Source organism: Hippoglossus stenolepis, chromosome 8 (assembly GCF_022539355.2).
Source record: "Hippoglossus stenolepis isolate QCI-W04-F060 chromosome 8, HSTE1.2, whole genome shotgun sequence".
Lineage (NCBI taxonomy): Eukaryota > Metazoa > Chordata > Actinopteri > Pleuronectiformes > Pleuronectidae > Hippoglossus > Hippoglossus stenolepis.
Genome location: NC_061490.1, coordinates 13,091,287 through 13,111,964, shown reverse-complemented (window position 1 = coordinate 13,111,964; position 20,678 = coordinate 13,091,287). Strand labels below are relative to the sequence as shown.

At 41.3% G+C, this 20,678-nt stretch overlaps 1 protein-coding gene and 1 pseudogene across 1 annotated transcript; both read left to right on the top strand.

Annotated features, from left to right (window-relative positions):
• Positions 1 to 3,291: 3,291 nt before the first annotated feature.
• Positions 3,292 to 5,783, top strand: LOC118113133 (annotated as a pseudogene).
• A 1,331-nt stretch (positions 5,784 to 7,114) lies between these two features.
• Positions 7,115 to 15,288, top strand: si:dkeyp-84f3.5 (uncharacterized protein LOC334144 homolog). Its single transcript, XM_035162521.1, has 2 exons — positions 7,115 to 7,246; positions 12,656 to 15,288. The coding sequence occupies exon 2, from the start codon at positions 12,822 to 12,824 to the stop codon at positions 14,724 to 14,726; it is 1,905 nt and encodes a 634-aa protein (XP_035018412.1). The 5' UTR covers positions 7,115 to 7,246; positions 12,656 to 12,821; the 3' UTR covers positions 14,727 to 15,288.
• The last annotated feature ends 5,390 nt before the right edge of the window (positions 15,289 to 20,678 follow it).

Sequence of the window (20,678 nt, the reverse complement as noted above, 5' to 3'; positions counted from 1 at the left end):
ATCTGTCTCCGAGATCCTCTATCTTCATTTACAACACTCAGTATCTCAGTCCTGTATACAATGCAGAGTTCCCTCACCCATCTCTATCAGACACACTAAGTAAAACCCTGCAGTGAAGCATTTGCTAAGACACACATGTGGGGGCCATAAACACTTCCTTCTGCAACTTCCGTAGTTAAGTCACAGAAAACACATTTGTTATCTACTTCTTCTAAATACATATCTGTTCTTCTATTAAACATTACACAAATGCAAAATCTGCCATTACAATCTCAGGTGATCTGGAGGAGTACAGGAAGCCCAGGTACGTGCTCCGGAGTGCTATTAGCAGCAGAGACTTTACAGGTGTCACTCACCATGGCTCCAACACAAGGAACATGGGCTGGACTCAAACCATCTCTGACTACAAACAGGAAAGACCAGCAGTGCTGATGTAGTGTCTGCATCTCTCCCAGAGGATCTGAATACCTTTTATGTACGTCTTTGAGAGCAACTCCCGGCTGTGGAGATCCAAGAGGCCCAGGAGGACCGCTGCCCTGTGGCCATTCAGGGCAGACGTGTGAGATCTCTAAACCGATCAACACACGCAAGGCACCTGACCTGATGGCATTCCTGGCCGAGCTCTCAAGGTGTGTGCAGATCAGCTGGCAGAGGTGTTCACAGACATTTTCAACCTGTCACTGCTCCAGTCTGTAGTCCCCTGCATGCCCAAGGAGACCATCATCATCCCTGTCCCCCAAGAAAACTAAAATCCTCTGCCTGAACGATCACGCCAGTAGCACTCACCACCACTGAAGTGTTTTGAGCGGCTAGTCAAACCCTTCATCACCTCCTCCTCCGACTCTCTGACCTCTTCTGTTTGCCGATGAGGCTAAGCAGGCTGATCAGGTGATGCCACTCCCTCACCCTTCACACCGCCCTCCTCCCACCTGGACCAGGGACACATAATGTGAGAATGCTGTTCATTGACTCAGTGCTTTAGCATTCAACACCATCGGCCCCTGAAGCTCGTCACCAAGCTCAGAGACCTTGGGCTCAACATCGCCCTCCGTGAGTGGATCCTGAGTCCTGACGGGCAGTGACTCACAGGGCGGTGCGGATAGGCACATCACATCTCACCCTGACTCCAACACTGGTGCCCCCAGGCTGCGTGTCTAGTCCTCCTGTATCTCCCTGGTTCACGCATGATCAGCGGGCTACCCACAGCTCCAACACCATTAAGTTTGCTGATGACACGACGCTGGTAGGCCTGATCACCGCAACGCATGAGAAGGCCTACAGGAGTGATAGGTCAGAGCCCCGACATCTTGGTGCCAGGACAACAACCTCCATCTCAACGCCGGCAAAATGAAGGAGCTGGGATCGTGGACTATGGTGAAGAGACAAGGAAGTAGAACACGCCCTCTCCATCAACGGACTACGGTGGAGCCAGCCAGCAGCTTCAGGTTCCTTGGGGTCCACATCAGTGATGACCTTTGACCTGGACCCATCACACAGACTCCATCAGGAAGACGGCCTGACAGCGGCTCTTCTTCTTCGCAGGCTGCGGAGGCCCAACATGGATGCTGCGATTCTCTGCAATTTCACAGGTGCACCATAGAGAGTATCCTGACTGGCTGCATAATTGCCTGGCATGGCAGCTGCACCGCCTCAACCGGGGCTGGGTTTACAGAGGGTGGGTGAAGTCTGCCCAGCACATCACCAGGACGGAGCTGCCATCCATGGAGTGACCTCTACACCCAGCAGTGTAGGAAGAAGGTCGACTTGATCATCAAAGACCCCTATCACTCCCAGCCATAAACTGTTTTGCCTGCCATCCGGCCTGATTGTACCGCAGCATCCGGCCCGCACCACCAGGCTCAGAGACAGTTTTGTCCCCAGGCCATAAGACTTTTAAACCTCCAATCTGCAATAACTCCACTAAACCAGCACCCAGCATATTTGCAATGATTGTTTTCTTAGGTGTATATATATATTTAGATATATATATTTTATTTTCTATTTTAAATTTTTGATATTCTATTTTATATATTTTATTCTATATTTTTTGCTGTAATATTCTGAGCATTGCGATAAGAGAGCCTGTGACCCAAGCATTTCATTGCCAGCGATTGCTTAATGTAATTGTTGTGCATTTGACAATAAACTCTTGAATCTTGAATCTTGAATCTTGAATCTTGAATCTTGAATCTTGAATCTTGATGCTGATGTGAATTTCTAGTGGTGCAGGGCAGGGTGAAGTGAGGGGATAGTAAATGATGTAAGACTACATAGATGCTGTTTCACACTGTCAACACAAAACAACAAGGAGTATCATGTATTTTAAAGTTGCAGATGTGTGGGAGATTATCATAATATACATCATGGCTTCAGGTGTCATTGAAGATACTCATTTGGTCAATACACAATTTCATGACAACGGAAGTGAGCGTGTGCATGAGATTTGATGGTGGGAGGAGTTTTTGTAAAAGTGGCCACTTGTGGTTCCTCCTCAGTGGCAGTGACATATTACAAACACACAGGGCAGTTTATATTGACTCATTGAGTTTGATCAGGGAAACTTCTGCTGCAGATTCATCCTCGCCGAGACCGCGGGCTTAGAGAAAGGTACATTACATTTCCACAGATTACATGAGCTTAAGTTGTGAAAAGGAACTATCACGACAAAATTATTAATAGACCAAGACAGAAATCTTACGTTGGATTTGAATAATAGAGCATTAACTATTTCCGTACATTTGCCGCCTTTCTGGCTTGACAACTACTTCCAAAAAGATTTGTTTGTATACATTTATGTACATAAAGCCTGCTGTATGTGTTTGGATGTAAATGTGTTTACACAGTGACACTATGGGGAATTGATATCTTTATGGAGACAAAAAAATCATTCAATATTGTGGTGACAACATGTTTCTCAACAGGTGAGAACATGTTTCTAGTAGGGTAAAAGGTAGAGTGTGTGTGTATGTATGTGTGTGTGTGTGTGTGTGTGTGTGTGTGTGTGTGTGTGTGTGTGTGTGTGTGTGTGTGTGTGTGTGTGTGTGTGTGTGTGTGTGTGTGTGTGTGTGTGTGTGTGCGTCTCAGGCTGTCAGGAAGATTACAGAAGGATCCAGGTTATCAAGCTTAACCCAGAAAACATCCTGCAAGGTTTTTAATTAGCTTTTTCTCATGTTGTTCTCTGCATCAAAACAATCTAAGTAATTAAGTACATGAAGTGGATTTGTCTCATTGTCTATTGTGGGTCATAAAAGGTTGTGAAGCAGCGGGTCATGATTGTTGTTACCCCATGATTACAGAGTTCAAGTCATGCCCCCGCAGACAGCATCCTCCCCAGGCCTTTTAGAGGAACCGACATAAGTGAAGTCATTTTGTTTTTGTGGAATGAATGTCCTGATTTTTAATTCCAGTTTTCAAATGAGGTACATTTTAATCTCATGTATTAATTATGGATTGTTATTGAACTCTAGGTTAACATTTAAATGTTTTGTTTTTTATTCAGGTTCAAAGACAATGATGGAGCTAATGACTGATACCCCTCTCAACGTCACGAACACATCAGACATCACTGGAAGAAACAGCTCCTTGTACGAAGACTACGAAGATTATGACTACGAGGACGAGCACGCTGAGCTGAGACAGTCCCTCAAAATCATCTCTCTCATTATTTTCTGCCTGGTCGTTGTTGTCGGTGTGTTCGGGAATGGAGTGGTTATCTGGGTGACCGGGTTCAAGATGAAGAAAACCGTTAACACCGTTTGGTTCCTCAATCTCGCTGTGGCCGACTTCTTCTTCACGGCGTTCCTGCCCCTGGGTGTGACGAACTTGGCTCTGGATTACCACTGGCCTTTTGGCAACTTCATGTGCAGACTCAATGCCCTTGTACTGTCCTTGAACATGTTTGCCAGTGTCTACATCCTGGTGGTGATCAGTGTGGACAGATGTGTGTCTGTGGTGTGGCCCGTCTGGGCCCAGAACCACCGGAGGTGGCAAGGCGTCCTGCGTGAGTCTGGGTGTTTGGATACTGGCTCTGATTCTCAGCGCTCCATACTTCATCTTCAGGGACACTGGGTCAAACCCTAACAATGAAGACATCATCTACTGCCACAGCAACTTTGCCCTTTCTGACGACAATGAAACACCATCAGTGAATCAGCTGCGACAGTTTCGACATCAGACCATGACCATCACCCGCTTCCTCCTGGGATTCGTCGTCCCCTTCACTGTCATCGTCTCCTGTTATTCTGTGATCATCCATCGTCTCAGGAGGAACCGCACCCTGGCCAGCCAATCAAGTCGCCCCTTCAAGATCAGCACTGCTGTCATCATCACTTTCTTCCTTTGCTGGGCGCCGTTTTACTGCATTACTGTAATCCAGATGGTTTATCGAACGGGGATCGACTGAGTGAAACATTGGGCCACGTCATCAGAATCGGTTTCCCTATAGCCATCAGCCTGGCCTTTCTCAACAGCTGCCTGAAATCCACTGCTGTATGTGTTCATTGGCAAAGATCTTAAGGAAAAAGTCTGCAAGTCCATCCTGAACCTGTTGGAGACTGCCTTCCAGGAGGAAGAGACACACTCTTACACTAACACAAAGTCAACAGACAGAGACAAGCAAGCTAGTAATACCGAAGAAGCAGAATAATGTATAAATTCTGCTGGAGAAAGCACATGTTTATCTTTACAGAAAATAGGATCTTATCACCAAAACATCTTGAATTTCAAAAATCACCCAGAAGGCATTGCAAAATATGTATTCCATAAATTTATGGTTGAAAAACAGAAAAACTGCGAGAAAAGGGAATTTAGTTTCTTCGTCTTTCACATGCACGGCAAATTCTGATGCATCCTGTGACAAATTCAGAAAAATAGAGAATTATATTTGTTGTTTATGGGTCATCATTTAGAACATATTAATAACACAGTAAAAATAATATTTTGATGAAGAACATCATGTGTTTTTTTCTGTACAATATAGTTATGGTTAAGCTGGAATATAAATCTACAGTGTAAAATAGTGCTTTGAACAAACAGGTTTATAGAAAGTTAATTTCCCATCTCCCCCCTCATACCCAACCCCACCCACTGCTGCCATTGTGTGTGTGTTTGTGTGTGTGTGTGAGTGTGTGTGTGAGTGAGAGAGAGAGAGAGAGAGAGAGAGAGAGAGAGAGAGAGAGAGAGAGAGAGAGAGAGAGAGAGAGAGAGAGATTTTTGACCGCTAAATGTCCATTGCATGATTTAATAAACATGTTGTTCAGCTTAAGGACTGATTCCTGAGAGACTAACAAAGAAATAATGTACGTTACCATTAGAATATCATGAATAAAGTAGCAGCTGCATTGTAAACTTGTATAGAACAGCTTCATTTGATCTTTAAATCATTGCCAGTTTTTTGGGGGATTTCGGGTTTGTCTTTTTTTTGGGTCTGTTGATGATGATGATGGCTGTTATTGTGATTCTTTTTTGTTACCACCATTATTTCCATTAGCAAAATATCATCAGGACTTGACCACCTTTTATCTCATCATCACCTTATATCACATTACACTGTGACAAATATGTTTTAAGGCTGCAAATCACTTTTTATAAGTTGCTTTTATCATGATATACAATCATTGAATGTCTTTTTACATAGGACTTTAGTAGAATGGTTTGTGCATCAGGGCAAATTTTGTTTAGTTTTAAAATTAATTTCAAATTTTTGGACTCTTTGATTGCTTCGATATTCTCCACTGATGCAAAGGACCGGCTCCTGTGAGCCTAATAAAGACAAATGTTTCTGACTACGACTTTGTCATTTTCTGAGGGTCTGTAACCTCATCCTGAGAACATGTTTGCTGTTTAAAATCTCTTTGATCTCTTTGTCTAGTGTCAAACATTTCAATGTGCAAGATTCAGGAAAATCCCTCTGGTGTTAAAAGTCTTTTGAAAAACTCTCTTCATAACATTTACTGTGCAGCAGAGGGAGCCATTGTGCACAACATCCAGTAATTTTCTCAGACAGGATAATTAACTGGAGGAGAAAATAAAGAATATCTTCAGTATGTTTTTGCACCAAAGTCTGTAACAATCAGGAGGTTGTTCATTTTCTTATTCCTGTAATGTATTCCCGTGGGTAAATTCAAGTCCTGAAATGATTTTGAAGGTGAAGGGAAATAACGTGACATTTAGAGACTTTTTTACAGTATATTGCTGTGATTGACAACTAGTATAAAGTTGTGCCAGTAGTATTCAGGAAAACATCTGCGCTCACATAACGAACTGTGGAACAATCTCCCTGAGGAGATCCATCGGGCTAACTCCTCTTTTAAATCTATTCTATCTATTCTATTCTAATCTATTTTATCTATTCTATTATATAGAATAAGAATAAGAACAAGAACAGGAATAAATATTATGTTAAAGTTTGTTGAGAAGGATATGTATTTTTTATTTTTATCTTCATATTTTGTAATTGTTTTTTTATTATTGTTATTATTGTTATTATTGTCATTGTTGTTATTAGTCTTCTTCTTCTTCTTCTTCTTCTTCTTCTTCTTCTTCTTCTTCTTCTTCTTCTTCGTCTTCTTCTTCTTCTTCATCTTATTATTCTTTTTGTTGTTGTCGTTGTTATTATTGATTAATTCATATTGTGTTGAAGTTTGTTAATAAGGAGAAGTACTTTTTATTTTAATCTTCATATGTTTTATTATTGGTATTATTATTATTATTATTGATTAATTCATGTTGTTAAAGATTGTTAAGAAGGGGGGGGATTTTAATCCTTTATTATTATTATTATTATTGTTATTATTGTCATTATTGTTATTAGTATTCTTCTTCTTCTTCTACATCTTATTATTCTTTTTGTTGTTGTCGTTGTTATTATTGATTAATTCATATTGTGTTGAAGTTTGTTAATAAGGAGAAGTACTTTTTATTTTAATCTTCATATGTTTTATTATTGGTATTATTATTATTATTATTGATTAATTCATGTTGTTAAAGATTGTTAAGAAGGGGGTATTTTAATCCATTATTATTATTATTATTATTATTGTTATTATTATTTGTATACTTATCTTATTATGATACATTTGTGATGAACGTATGCAGTGTGCGCCATGACGTCAGTGCGTTCACCAGTTTGATATGTTCCTGTGGGACGGTCGCGGCCTGCAGCGGTGAACAGACGGCGGCCCCAGAGCGGATACTCTCTGGACTCTGCTCCGGAGCTTCACTGTCCGGAGATGTGGCACGATTCACGGTAAGTCGAGTCTCAGTTCACCATCCCAGCTAACCGGCTAACACCTATATGTCCGGTTGTGTCAAAAAACTAAGTTCTCCCTTTGCTGTGCAGCGTTAGTAAGCAGCTGCTAACGTTAGCTTTCGCGTGACCACAGTATTAGCCTTCAGCTTCACATTGCGTTTGTGGGCTGCTTTGCGCTTCTCTGCAGCTTTTGTGTCGTACAAAGAGGTGTCACTCCAACGTGTTATTTCAATTTTATTTAAACTTTAGCTTTGATGTAGGCTAATCCTAACTAGCTACAATGGTAGCCTACAATAGATGCATGTTAGTGCTTCAGTCTCCCCCTGGCGGCGCGCATCTGCATATTAAACACACTGTTAACGAAAAATGTGAATTTCTTTTTAAATGACAACCTATAATTTTGGTTTTGGTCACAGCACTTTCTCTAAAGCAAACGTTTTAGGAAATAAACAAATCCGTCCCCATTTAGTGTTCATTAGTTTGTCATTTTGTTGAGCCATGTCTTTTATGAATGAGTGCTCTATTCTAGATAACAGTTTTTAGTATAGTAGTGGAGTAATGTATCCTTCAGTTTGATTTATAGTACATATCATGACTGCAGTAACCCACCATTCAAATGAATTGCATCAAATGAAAGAATCTTGATGTCTGGGGGAAACTCTGCATCAAGAAAGTGCAACCAGCGGTCACTGGGAAACCATCAATATGTTTGTAAGTTAAATATTATCTGTGGGACAAAAGCATGAGGCTTTAGCAGGGTTTAGACATTATGTGCCCACAGAGGTCAAAATGCAAATTTCAAACAACAGAACCCAAGAATTTAGTTTTACCTTACCATGTCATTAAAATGAACAAAGTCACAACCGAACAACTGATACTGGTTGTCATATGAGATGAAAGTGCCAGCCACTGTTAATAATTCATTTGCAGTTTGAGGTTCAGTCACTCAAAATGATTTCAACTTATCAAATATCTGTATCGGCTCTGGTGCATCCCATTTGTTTGCATCATCCCTACTTTGCAAATGTTCACTGTTTTTGCATGTTTTCCTCACTACAATCTCTGTAATATGTCAAGCAGTGTTGTTAATGATGATTTTCTTTATGATTTTTTTTGTCATGGGAACATGATGGATATGTGAACAGTACATAAGCAGGTCTTTTTTTTATCTTTTACACATGCATGCTATGGGCCCAGTTGCACCAAGAAAGACTTTACATTTTCACTAGGTCTGTCCTCTTATGGCTGTATTGTCTTTGGTAGATTCCACTCAAAAATTATTTGGATCTGTTGTTCATCAGCCTAATCCTACTCACATTAGCATGTCCAATTTGAGATGACTCCAGATGACCATTAGCAGCAGCAAGCTACACAAGAGCTTGAGAAGATGTTTCCTCAATACTTACTGGAAATAAAGTCCACTAACGCTCACTAAAACATTACTTTTCCGTGCAAAACGGTACAATCAGCATTAATTCCTGGGTGAAATTACTTTCCAGTAGTCATGTGTATTTACTAGCTCCAGCTCCTGTTAACAAGGATAGAAACCTGACTACTGTGGCATGCTCCTTTTTTGACAGGATGCTATGACGCGTGTCAATGAAGGCTTATTGCTTCCATTAGTAAAGCCTATCCATCTGTTTTAGCAGTGCCCTTACATCATTAAGCCAGAGTTAAGTGTGAGGAGACTAGTACAAGATAAAAACGTAGTAACTGCCACAACATAATCACTAGCAACTGTGGCAATTCCTATTGATTAAAGAGCAAAGTCAATGCTGGTCTTCCTGAGATTTAATTTAGTATCTGCAGACGGACTCGCCACATATCCCAGCACGACATCTAGCAAATGAGTGAGATGAAAACCTGAACTGGCTCATACATTAACATATGTATTACTGAGTCATACATAATACTTTGGGATGCATCATACTGATGCTGACAGGCAGTGACAAACACTTATATTTAGTTATGTCTTGTCCTTGGACATTTGGTGATGTGTTTTCTGCAAAGATTGTCAAAGCATGGTGTAAGGTCAGAGGTTGCAAGAAGATGAGCAAATGTGTGTCAGCTCAGAAGGCCACTTATTGTTTAAGTATGGGAAGAAAATAAATGAATAGTGTCGAAGCAATTAGAAAAATAAGGGTCTAATACACCACGATAGTTTTTTAGATGCATCACGATTCAGATGTGGACGACTCTGCATCGATTCAGAGGTTACACATACTCTGTGCCAAATATTTAATATTTATTTTAGAGCAATTTTTGTTAAGAGAGTCAGAGTCCATTTTATTTATTATTTTCATTGTATGTGTGGTTTACTTTATTTATGGTTTATTAATTGAGGATATTATAATATTTTTAATTCGAATTCAAATGTCAGACTGAATATTCTTAAGAATTTAAAGTTCATTGCTTTTGAAAGGGTGTACTTGCAGGATTATGATCTTATATTATATTTTGAGCGGTATGAAATTGTTTCAAAATATGACAATAATATAATTTATCACAATAATTTCTGGGACAATAAATCATCCCAAAAAATTGTTATCATGAAAGGCCTACGATAATATTTTCAATAATGCACCAAGTTAGAGGTTTCCATGCACAGTTTACAGTTTAAGAATAATATATGACAGGATTCTCCGCACAGAAGAGGATTAAATCTGATGTCGGCGGGTCCCTGCATGTGGACACAGTGATTAGAATAAGTCTTTAGGGAACTAGCTTGGAGGAGGTTGATGCCAAGAAGGCTGAACAGATGAGGTTCAGTCAGGGCAAAAGAACTAGAAGGTCCAACTACAAGGGTTGGCCTTCAGAGGTGCCAGGCCCTAGTGGTCCTCAGGGGGATGTGCTCTAAGGGGAGGGGAAGGAGAGGCATTCTGTAAGACAAGTTCCATATTTACTTGTTTTGTTGTGGTTGTTATTTAGTTTTATCAGTAAAACAGTTAAGATGGGAAAAAACATGAATGTGTTGCATTGTATGCCGTTAAAAGTAGGGATGCACCATATGGATTTTTCCAGCCGATAACCGATTATTACATGCTTCACATGGCCGATACCAATAATGATTTCACGTTTCTTAAAAAGAAGTTCATAGCCTGTAGTTTATGCACACCTGAGGGTAAAATTGCAAAATATAGTAAGCAAATATGGATGAATACATTTTACATTGTTAACACAACAAAAACAGTTCTGACTCAGTGAATAGTGTATACGTTTATTTTTTTAGTGAAGTACATCAGGAAAATTTCTCCTTCAAAAGAATTTAAATTCAATATTTTGACATCTCAAATAAGACATGTCAGTGTATTAAAATAGTAATTCAGATAAAATACTGAGCTGCAAAGCTAGTCGCCAGCAGCTTTAAGTTTATGTTTTCACCTGGTTAATTTAATAAAGATGCTGAAAAGGCCCAGTACCGTCTCTGGCTGTGTGTGGGAGACCCCGTTGGCAAGGTCTATTGCCACAGTGGTGCCCAATGTGGGGCCGCACAGAGCCATAGATGTGGACCGGTAAGCGGATATGGCGCTGGTACAGTTGGCGGAGGACTTTGCAGCCGTGTACCAGGACCAGGCAGCGGAGGCTGGAGGCTCTCCAGAGGCAGACCGAGAAGAAGATGGCGCTAATGGAGCGTCTGCTGGCCCTGGTCGGGCAACATGTCAAAATAGCTGCTCTCACCGGAGGGGCTTTATGTGTGACTGCAAAGGTCCAAATTAGAGCCTCCCGACTTCCTGAGGACTTTCTCCAGCCAGTTGAATGAAAAAGTGGTGATATACACGTAGAAGACACCAACAAATATGTTAGGAGAGCTCTTGGTGGTAAGGGCCGATGCTAGTGTAAATGGGCTGAAAACAAAATCACACGATCTCAGCAGCAGAATCAATATTATATCCTTCCTCTTGTGCTCACATTTTTCCACCAGACATGATGACCAGAGAGATTTTAATATGTTAGACTTGAATATATTGTCCTTGTAAAAGCACGGTAATTACTGCACAACAGAGACTAGTTTTAACAGAGACTAGTTTTACTTTACATGACATGTGTAAATTATCACTGAGCTCCAACTCACGTACAGGAGTATGGTGTGGGCTGGTTGAGTGGAACTGAAGGGGGGTGATTAAATACATTTCTCATATTTATAAGTGTTGTGATGGGAGAAAAAGACACCACTATCTCAAAAACATAAATCTGCCACTCTGTTGGCACTTCTCTGTGCATTGGTATGTGGCTCTTTGTTGATGGGAGAATAGGATCAAAACCTGGATCATGTTTTCTGGATCAACAGCCATGACAGATGTTCACTAGTAGTTGGTAGTCTACAGCACACAAACCTACTCAGATAAGCCTTTACCCTCTGGGCTCTCTTAATGATTTGTAATCATCAAATACTTTCAGGACAGTGATGGGTGTGCTATTCCAAAATTAATCAAGGTATCAGAGTAGCATTATGGTTTCCCATTAATTACCAAGACTGTGTGCAGCCCTCTTTGTCTTGCACTGTATCCCACACTCTCCATTGGCAGCACCAGGAGAAATCATGCAGTATTGGTGGGCGATCAAAACAAGATTTTTACTCACCTCGCGGGCAGACAGACCATGTCATGGTTTTGGCTGTAGCTTTACTTGGGTAGGTCCATATGCAAAAGTTTTCCAGTCGGCCACTGTCAGCCCAGCAACCAGCGATTGACGGTATTTTGGCACTTGATGCATACATGCGGGGAGCGTGCTAGTATCGTCGGATTCAATTATGGAAGAGCTGTGACCACTTGGGATGGCATCTCACTTCACCACTCTTACTTCAAACAAACACAAGATTTGTGTTCATGAAGACCAAATTATGTTGTTTTTACTTGGTCTGCGTTAACACATGTCTGATGACAGTGTGTGTGTGTCTGCGTGTCAGTGCGCGAGAGAGGGGGGTCGATTTTACTCATTGAAGAAAAGTCATTACAAAATCAGTGGTTAAACTGTAGCTGGTCAGAGACGTCAGCTGAGTCTGTGCGTGTGTCTCTGCATGTCAGCACGAGAAAAAAGGTGTCAGGATAGTGAATGAATGTTATTATTATGATATGTATAATAATCGCCAGTTTTTATTAAGATCTTTTTGTAATTTGCTTGGGATTTGTCTATTTGCATGTGTTCTCTTTAGTTGCAGTGCATTGAGCACTCAGGGCCAATGTAATGTCAAACTTACCTTGGCAATTATGACACTGCTCATTCTGATCTTGGTCTAACTCGTGACAGTCAGTTTGTAATTGGTCAACACAAGTCATCTGACTGAGTAAAGGTTATTTGAAATCAATGCAAAGTAGAACTGAATAGTCATTTGGCATATATTCTGATATGTATGAAGAACTTTGGCTTTGATGGTGTGATAATTCATTTTTTTGTATTTCCCCACAGGTGATGATACAACATGTAACCGTTGAGAAGAGAGGTCAACATACAGCTCATGAGGACGTCTGTTGAATCCATCTCAGTGTGGACATTATGATTCCCACATGGAAACCAATTTTGTTGGTGTCTGGATTGAGTTCTACTCTAGACTTGCTGATTGAATGATATTGAAATGATGCCATCAACACTTAAAGAAAATATCATGGAAAAGCAGAAATCTGGAGAATCAAGTACCTTTATCTGCACCGAGTGTGGTGATGGATTCAGGCAGTACTCTAATGTGCTGGCTCACATGACTGTTCATGGACCTTTGGAGGCATTTTCTTTTGATGGCTCTTCCAATGGATTTGAAGTCCCCCGAGAATATGTGCTACAAGAAAATGGTACCCTGACAGTTGTGAACGAGTTAGCACAGACACATTATTCTGTGAAACCGGTATCTCCAGGAGTCCTGCCATCGCATTTGCCATCCCCTATTAAACCAGTGTCTCCTACTTTAATTCCACAGCCGTCCCCTCACAGAGATGTGCTTAGACCAAGGCCCTCAGACTTGACCCTGGACAAGTCTCGTCAAGGCAACTACCGATGTGAAATATGTAGCAGATCATTCAACAGCCTGCAGAGTTTACATCGTCACCAACAGTATCGAAACACAGAGCGGGGTTATAAGTGCACTTTGTGCTGTAAGATCTTTGAAGAGAGACATGATCTTAAGAAACACCTCCAGGACCACGCCAATGAAAGCTTTCACTACTGCAGTCATTGTGGTAAGCGGTTCCTCAAAATGGATGCACTGAATGCTCATCAAAAAGAAAACCACTTCTCCCCCAATTCTACAGCTTTGGGTAAATCCGAGAATATGCTGGAAAAAAAGACTGAGAAAGCATTTTCTTGTAAGAAGTGCATGTTGAATTTTTTCTGGATGTCAGATTTTCAGACACATTCACTCTACCATTGCAAAGGAAAAGAGCCTGATACCACCTTTGCATCTGAAGTTGAAATGGAAGTGAAATCTAAAACCCTAGAAGACATACCACTTGAAAACTTCCACAGCAATGGCACATCTATTGATGTCGAGAATGGGGATCATAAAAACTTAATGGATGCTAAAAACTTAAGGGATGCTAGGGATAAGATTATTCCAGAATACTCGTTCACACCATACAGATGTGGTTTATGTGGTGATCGTTTCCATAAGTTAACAGATCTAAAGGAGCATCATCTCACCCATCAGACTCAGGAAGAAATTGATCGGTTGAATCAAGAATCACAAAAAACTTCAAAAAGAAAAATACAGTCTAAAGGCAGTCGTGGAAGAGGGAGTAATCCCAATGGCAAGCTGCATCCTTGCAAGCATTGTCATCGTGTCTTTAATCATTCTAGTAGTTTATCTCGGCACATGAGATACCATAAGGGGACTATGCACACATGTGTATTTTGCGGTAGACATTTTCCACAACGCTGTGATTTGAGAAGGCATGTGGTCATGTACCACAAAGCTGAACTAGAAAAGAAACCAGCTTTGAAACTCCTGTATACAACTCCAAAAAATGGGCCTCCCCCAAATTCTCTTAATGGTGAAACAAACCCAAGTTCTCCAGATGAGAAAACAAAGAGTTCTTCTGATAATGAGCAAACCACATCTCCAGAGCAGCCCTCAAAGGAGAAACAATCAGGAAAAGCTGGGCGAGTTAACTACAAGTGTCAGGAATGTGGAAAGAGATTTGGGCTACTATGTGTGTACCAACGGCACTTGCGTTATCACAAAAAGGAACCTACTAATTGCCCTCAATTCAAGAATTCTTCGTCTCTTGAGCTTCACCTTCAAAATCACCCAAGAACTGGAGAACGAGATGATGTTGAACAAACTTCTCACTGTTATGGCACCAACAAGGACCCTGTCCAAGAAAAGGGAGATGCAGAGGACATTGAGGATGAGTGTATGGACCATACTCAAAATGATAAAGGAAATTCTTCCGAGGTTCTTTACGAATGTACTGAGTGCACTGAGACATTCACATGCTTGGAGACATTTCTTCAACACCAGACCTCCCATGGCTCCGAAAACAATGGGTAAATACCATGTCAGACCCATCGGTCATTGTAATTTCCATCAGTCAAGTGCTCAGGAGCATTGGTACCTATAATGGTATAGGGGGGAAAAAATATATGGAAAACTTTGTGATGGTTATTTTATTGAACTAATTTTATACTCTTTCTCTGGCATGAGGAGATAATTTCTGTTCATTGGTCAATTTGAAACCAATGGAAGCAGGAAGTACGGCTTGGGTGTGGAGCAAACCAAATAACTTGAATGAATCTCAAATTTATAGGATATGATCTACAACATATGTCTGACATAGAAAAAAGCAACTTTAAACATTGTATTCATCCACAGGCAATGATTGTAGATAATTTGAAAGTCCCACCAATTGTTCCTTAGCTAGTACATTGTTTTTATTGTATCTTTTTAATTAGCTACCCATCGTGTCAATCGTATTGCTGCATTTTTGTATATTGTTTACATATTGTTTGAGATTCTCTTTAATATATCGTATCTTTGTATCTTCCTTTTTAAAGAATTGCATTTTCACTGAGTAGATTATTAACCATGCCAATAAAATTGAACAGAGAAATGACTGGGCTATCAGTGTTGCTTTTTAACAGTAGGAAAGTGTTCTTTCTATGTGTAGCTCAGGTGTCCTATTTCCAATTTTTAAGGAATTGGTGTAGCTGGTGGTTTAACTTGGTATAGCATTTCAACGGCAACTGGATGGAGAGGAATCCTTCAGTGGGTTAAAGGGTGCCATTGGTAGCAAAACAGCTGTTTATTTAATCAGCTGTGTTTAGTAAGCATTTCAAGTTCTGCATCAAACTTCATTCCTTTACTTAACTACTATCCCCAGCATTAACCTTAACTCTTGCTTTGTTTATATTGTCACTGTCACCAATTGTGGTTCAGAGATGTAGGCAATTATATTAGGTACTCAGTTTTAGGTTGGTAGACAAAGTTCTTAAGATTTTTGTGACACATGGCTACAGTTCACTATTCCTATGGTTGATTCAACATTAATACTTGCAGGACCCACTGGATATTTGTGTTAGGTGACTACTAGTGGCATTTCAAAAAAGATTTCTCTGTGCAAGAGTGGAAGATCCCTGGGTATTTCATCACAGATAGAACCAGAGACAAGTTTAAGTTTCCCTTTCCATGGCTTGCCAAAGTATGGGTCATCATGGGTAAATTTAGACCTGTTAGAAGGCGTCATTGGAAAGGTCCCCTTGGTAACCTATACCAAAATTCATGGCAATGGCGGTTTGGCCAAATGAATAGTTTCCAAGTTGGCAAACTACTGCAATAAGAAAAGGTGGACTAAGGACATTAATACCTGGTCTCAATGAGGTCTGAGTGATCAGATGACAAGTGGTTAGCGCTAAGTACAGATTTGAATCCACCCTAATGTGCTGACATCCAATCACTCAGACCCCACTTGAAGGTAATGTGGGATGAATATAGCGACGCTTTGTGTGAATACAAATGCTTCCTGGGCCACATATGAAGGACCACCTATTTAGCTGATGTCCTCAGACTCACTACAGTTTCACAATGAATCAAATGTACTTTTAATGCTTCTCAACTTCTTTATTGTTGATGTGTTTTTGGCCACTGCCACAATTTCAACACTGATCACTACGTCACGATTTATTCTTTTCTTAAATTGGTCAAATCTGTCCTCACAGCAGAGCTGTATAAGATTCATTCTGGCCCTCACTGCCTCTCTAGCACCAACACACAGACACACACCAACACAAGCACGGTAACATCAGACACATCAGTGAATCAGAGCTCACAGATTTGTTATAAGTTACATGGTACAAAGACATAAAGCCTCACATTTGATCGTTACCATCTACAGAACCCACACCCCCTTCTCAGATGGTCTGTTGTCAAGGTTGTCTGCTCAGGACGGATCTGCTTGCTTGCGCCCTTTATTTTCATAGCTAAAGAACATAACACTTAAAGGGGACATTGTATGCCCATTTTACCACAAGTTGATATGGTTCCTTGGGGTCTTAATGAAATGTCTGTAACATACTTTGGTCAAAATACCACAAGGATCATTTAAAACAGCACCCTTTTTACCCTGTATAAAACAGCCCTCCACAGAGTGACCTGTTTTGAGTGCCTGTTCCTTTAAATGCTAATGAGCCAGCTCCCCCCTCCCCCCTCTCCCCCCATGATTTTAAACAATATAAATTACATATTTTATATGATATAAATTATCAAATATGCATCCCATACTTTGTATTCCCCTTCTGTTGTCCTGGAGTTTTAATTTTCCCAATCACATAATTAAATGTCCCCCTCTGCCCATCCACTACAAGCACACAAGCAGACAGACAGAGAGAGAAAGAGAGGGGGGGGGGCTATGAAGACCATCATTTACCCCCGAACCCCGACATTCAACGGGTATAACAACAAGCGGAGAAAGCAGAATCGCGGGCTGACCTTATATATACAGTCTATGGGGCTGACCAGCGCGGAGAAATGCTTGTCCCGTGTGAACAGCCAGGCGGCTGCGCGCTTGAGAACGGCGCTGCGCTGCCTCGCAGCCTCACTGCGTCCGGTGTAAACCCGGCGTAACGAGTGGGGGGGCTCTGTGTGTTTGTGCCAGTGTTACAGTAGTGCTGAACACTGCGGAAGTCTTCCACACTGCTGGCTGTGTGGCATTGACACAAATTCCAGCTCACGCATTGGAGAGCGAGCGGTCGCGCCCGAGCAACTGCTGCAGCCTCCCAGTCCCAACGACCCAGACAAATGCCACATGTGAGTGAATCGCGGGCTGACCAGCGCAGAGAAATGCGAGTCCCGTGTGAACAGCCAGGCGGCTGCGCGCTTGGGAACGGCGCTGCGCTGTTCAGCCTCGCTGCGTCCGGTGTAAACCCGGCGTAACGAGTGTGGGGGGGGCAGGGGGGATGAGGTGGGGGTGGACCAAGGCCATGTAGGGAGACTTCCAGTGTATTGTTACGACACAAAACCCAGGAAGCTCATTTGAGTCACTCAAGCATGACGTTTCTGACTTAGAGGAACCATAACAAAATGCGCGAGTGGTTTTTTTCCAGAGTTTTTGGGTTGGTAGACATGCCAGATACCCACATTAACGTGTAGAAGCACTAACAAAGTGGAATTTGCATGCTATGTCCCCTTTAAAGTATTGATTAGTCAAGAGAGCATGCGATCGGCCAAGCTGACAGCGATCACCCTCTGTTGGATCAGGAGACAAACTACTTCAGGCAGTCTGATGCGTTTGTAGAAAAAAGTGACAGCGCTACTTTCCACTTGTGATCAGATCTCTCTGGGCAGATGTTAATACCTGGTCTGAACCTCTGAACAGGGCGGTAGCAAACCCTTGGCAGGCATTACTATCTATAGTGGCCTTTAAAAGTTGTATTTATTTCCCTTACAGAGTGTCCATAGTACAATTTAGACTTGAAAATCCTTGTTTTTAAATTTTTGAACCTTAATGTATCCATATTGATTTTTTTTGTGACATAACAGTGTATAGTAATATCTAGACAGAATCAATAATCTAGGCTGTCCCTGATTGTTGGCAATGAGACGTTTGAGCTGAATTTAAGATGATGGCATTGTTTTCTCACAGGCCTATAGTAATGTGGTGGTGCCCCCCAAATATGGGAGGCCTGCAAGTCAAACATTAATTGCCTACTGCTTAGGTCAGATGATGCCTTGTGAACAATGCCGTTACTTAACAGTTACATCATTAAAATTCTTCCTCCTGAAGCACAACCCTGTAATCCCTATGACAACGCATGGTTCTCCACTGTAATGGTGTCTCGTACCCTTTTTTTCCTCGTTATCACTTTGCTATCCATTATAGCCCAGGAAGCATAATACCCCTCTACAGGGCAGGCTAGTATTGTTTTGTTTAACTCTCTTGGCCCAACCCTTATAGACATCAGTATGTTTAACTGAGATCAAGAAAGCCATGACTTGCCATTGGTTTACATTATATAGCATGTGAGTTTTCAAAAATCCCCAAGAGGTAGACCATACATCTGTTTAAAAAAGGGAAGTGCCTTTCTTCTATAGTTGGCCACCAGCACTGGCCTGAATAATCTTGGGTAAATATTACTAACTATCCTTCTTAATGAGCAAACATCAGATTTGGCAACCTTCATATGCCCTCCTACCAATGTCAGGCTCAGATGCATCACTTGCAGTGGGAGCCCCTCAGTTCTTGGATAAAGATGGCAAGGAGATTTTGGTAACACTGATGGGTGCATATTTATGAAGTAGAACATAAATGTCACACTCAATAACCTGTCATCAAGAAGAGGCTAAGACCAACCAATGTAAGAATGAGTGTTGAGTGATCAGTCTGAACAAGGCTAACAAAAGGCTTGTTCAAAGGCCCAGATCAAAATACATTTAGCAGAAAGTTACAGGTAAGTTGCTCAGTATGCTGTGGGTAAGCCGGTACGATCTGAAAAAATGGCACATTCTCACATGCTGACTCGGAATATCCTATCCTGAAAGTTAAACTAAAATATCCCACTTACCAAGGCTGCCATCGTACGCCAATGACATAATTTGTCTGCAACAGCGATTGAAGAATGGAACCACAGTATTGAGGTCTCACTGATACATGTGTTCGACCAATCACGAGTCTGTCTTAGTTGTCAGTGATGACATTTCATCCTGATTTAATAGCATCAATAAACTGACTAAAATTTAAATTACTGAAAAAATTTGCCCTTGAACATACATCAGTGTGATAAGAACTACCTAACTTTTTTGGGAAAATATTTAAATAAAGTATACTTTGTCTTTTTAGCCTGGCCCATGCCCCATTTACTATTCACTAACATGGAGGAGGTGGAGTATATGACCTATACTCCAGCCAGCCACCAGGGACAATCGAGATGCTTTGGCTTTACTGTTTGGGAGCTGTTGTGTCATACAATCTTATGTACAGTCTAGGGTTGACTCCTAACTATAGTTGGCATGTGAACAGCGGCGATAACTTCATATAGCAATAGCATCAGATCTACCTCCATTATCTTAATTTGTGCATTTTCAGACAATGTGCCTGAAATGGCTGCCTCTGCCAGCCCCTGACAGGGGCGGTTGCACAAGTCCTTCCGGATGCACTTGCTGCAGTTTCCTCATTGCTGTTGCAGCTGCTCTTGCACTGCCTATGTGCTGTAGCAGACAGGCAGCTCTATCTCATCCAGAAATGGCTGAACTGATCGTCCTCAGTGTTCAGTGTTCCCATGTGCAGATTCAGTACCGTTCTGCTGATGTTGCATGAGAGAATCCATTCAATGATTTTCTGGAGCATCCAGAGGGGATCCCATTGCTCACCAATTTAGCAAGATATTTAAGGGAATGGAACTTGCAATTCTGCTGTGGTGGGCAACTGTTCTGTGTGGGTATCCAAAAGGTCCAACCTATTATTAATTATGGATTTATTTTGGAGGCCATTTTAACTAAGCTTTACAAAAGCAAAGGGCAAGAAAATGGAAAAAAAAAAGGAAAAAAGGTTGGGTGACCGCCATGACTAATTGATGGATCATCCTAAGGGAAGGGTCATATACACTTCTTGGATGCTGTATTCAATTTCAAGAAAGTACTAAATACTAGGCTGTAAGAACTGGATGAGTACACAGAATATGTCAAGATAATATGATATACTCACAGTGGATATTAAAATATGATGAGGAGTCATTTTTCAACTCTTGCCCATGGGTGGATCATAAAAATCTGTATAAAGTGGTGCCTTATTATATGAAAGTTTCTCACCAGCCACATACCCTGAAGAGGTATCTGGGGCCTTGGAGCACGAACACTCATGCCCCTCTCCTCCCATTGCACATGGGGCTAAGTCATTTTAATAAGTCTGTGTACGTTATGTGGCAATACCAAACATGGCCACTATGCTAAAGTGGGCTCACACACTAATGCTGTTCCCAGGAACTTGCTCTTACTACACCACACTAAATTGTA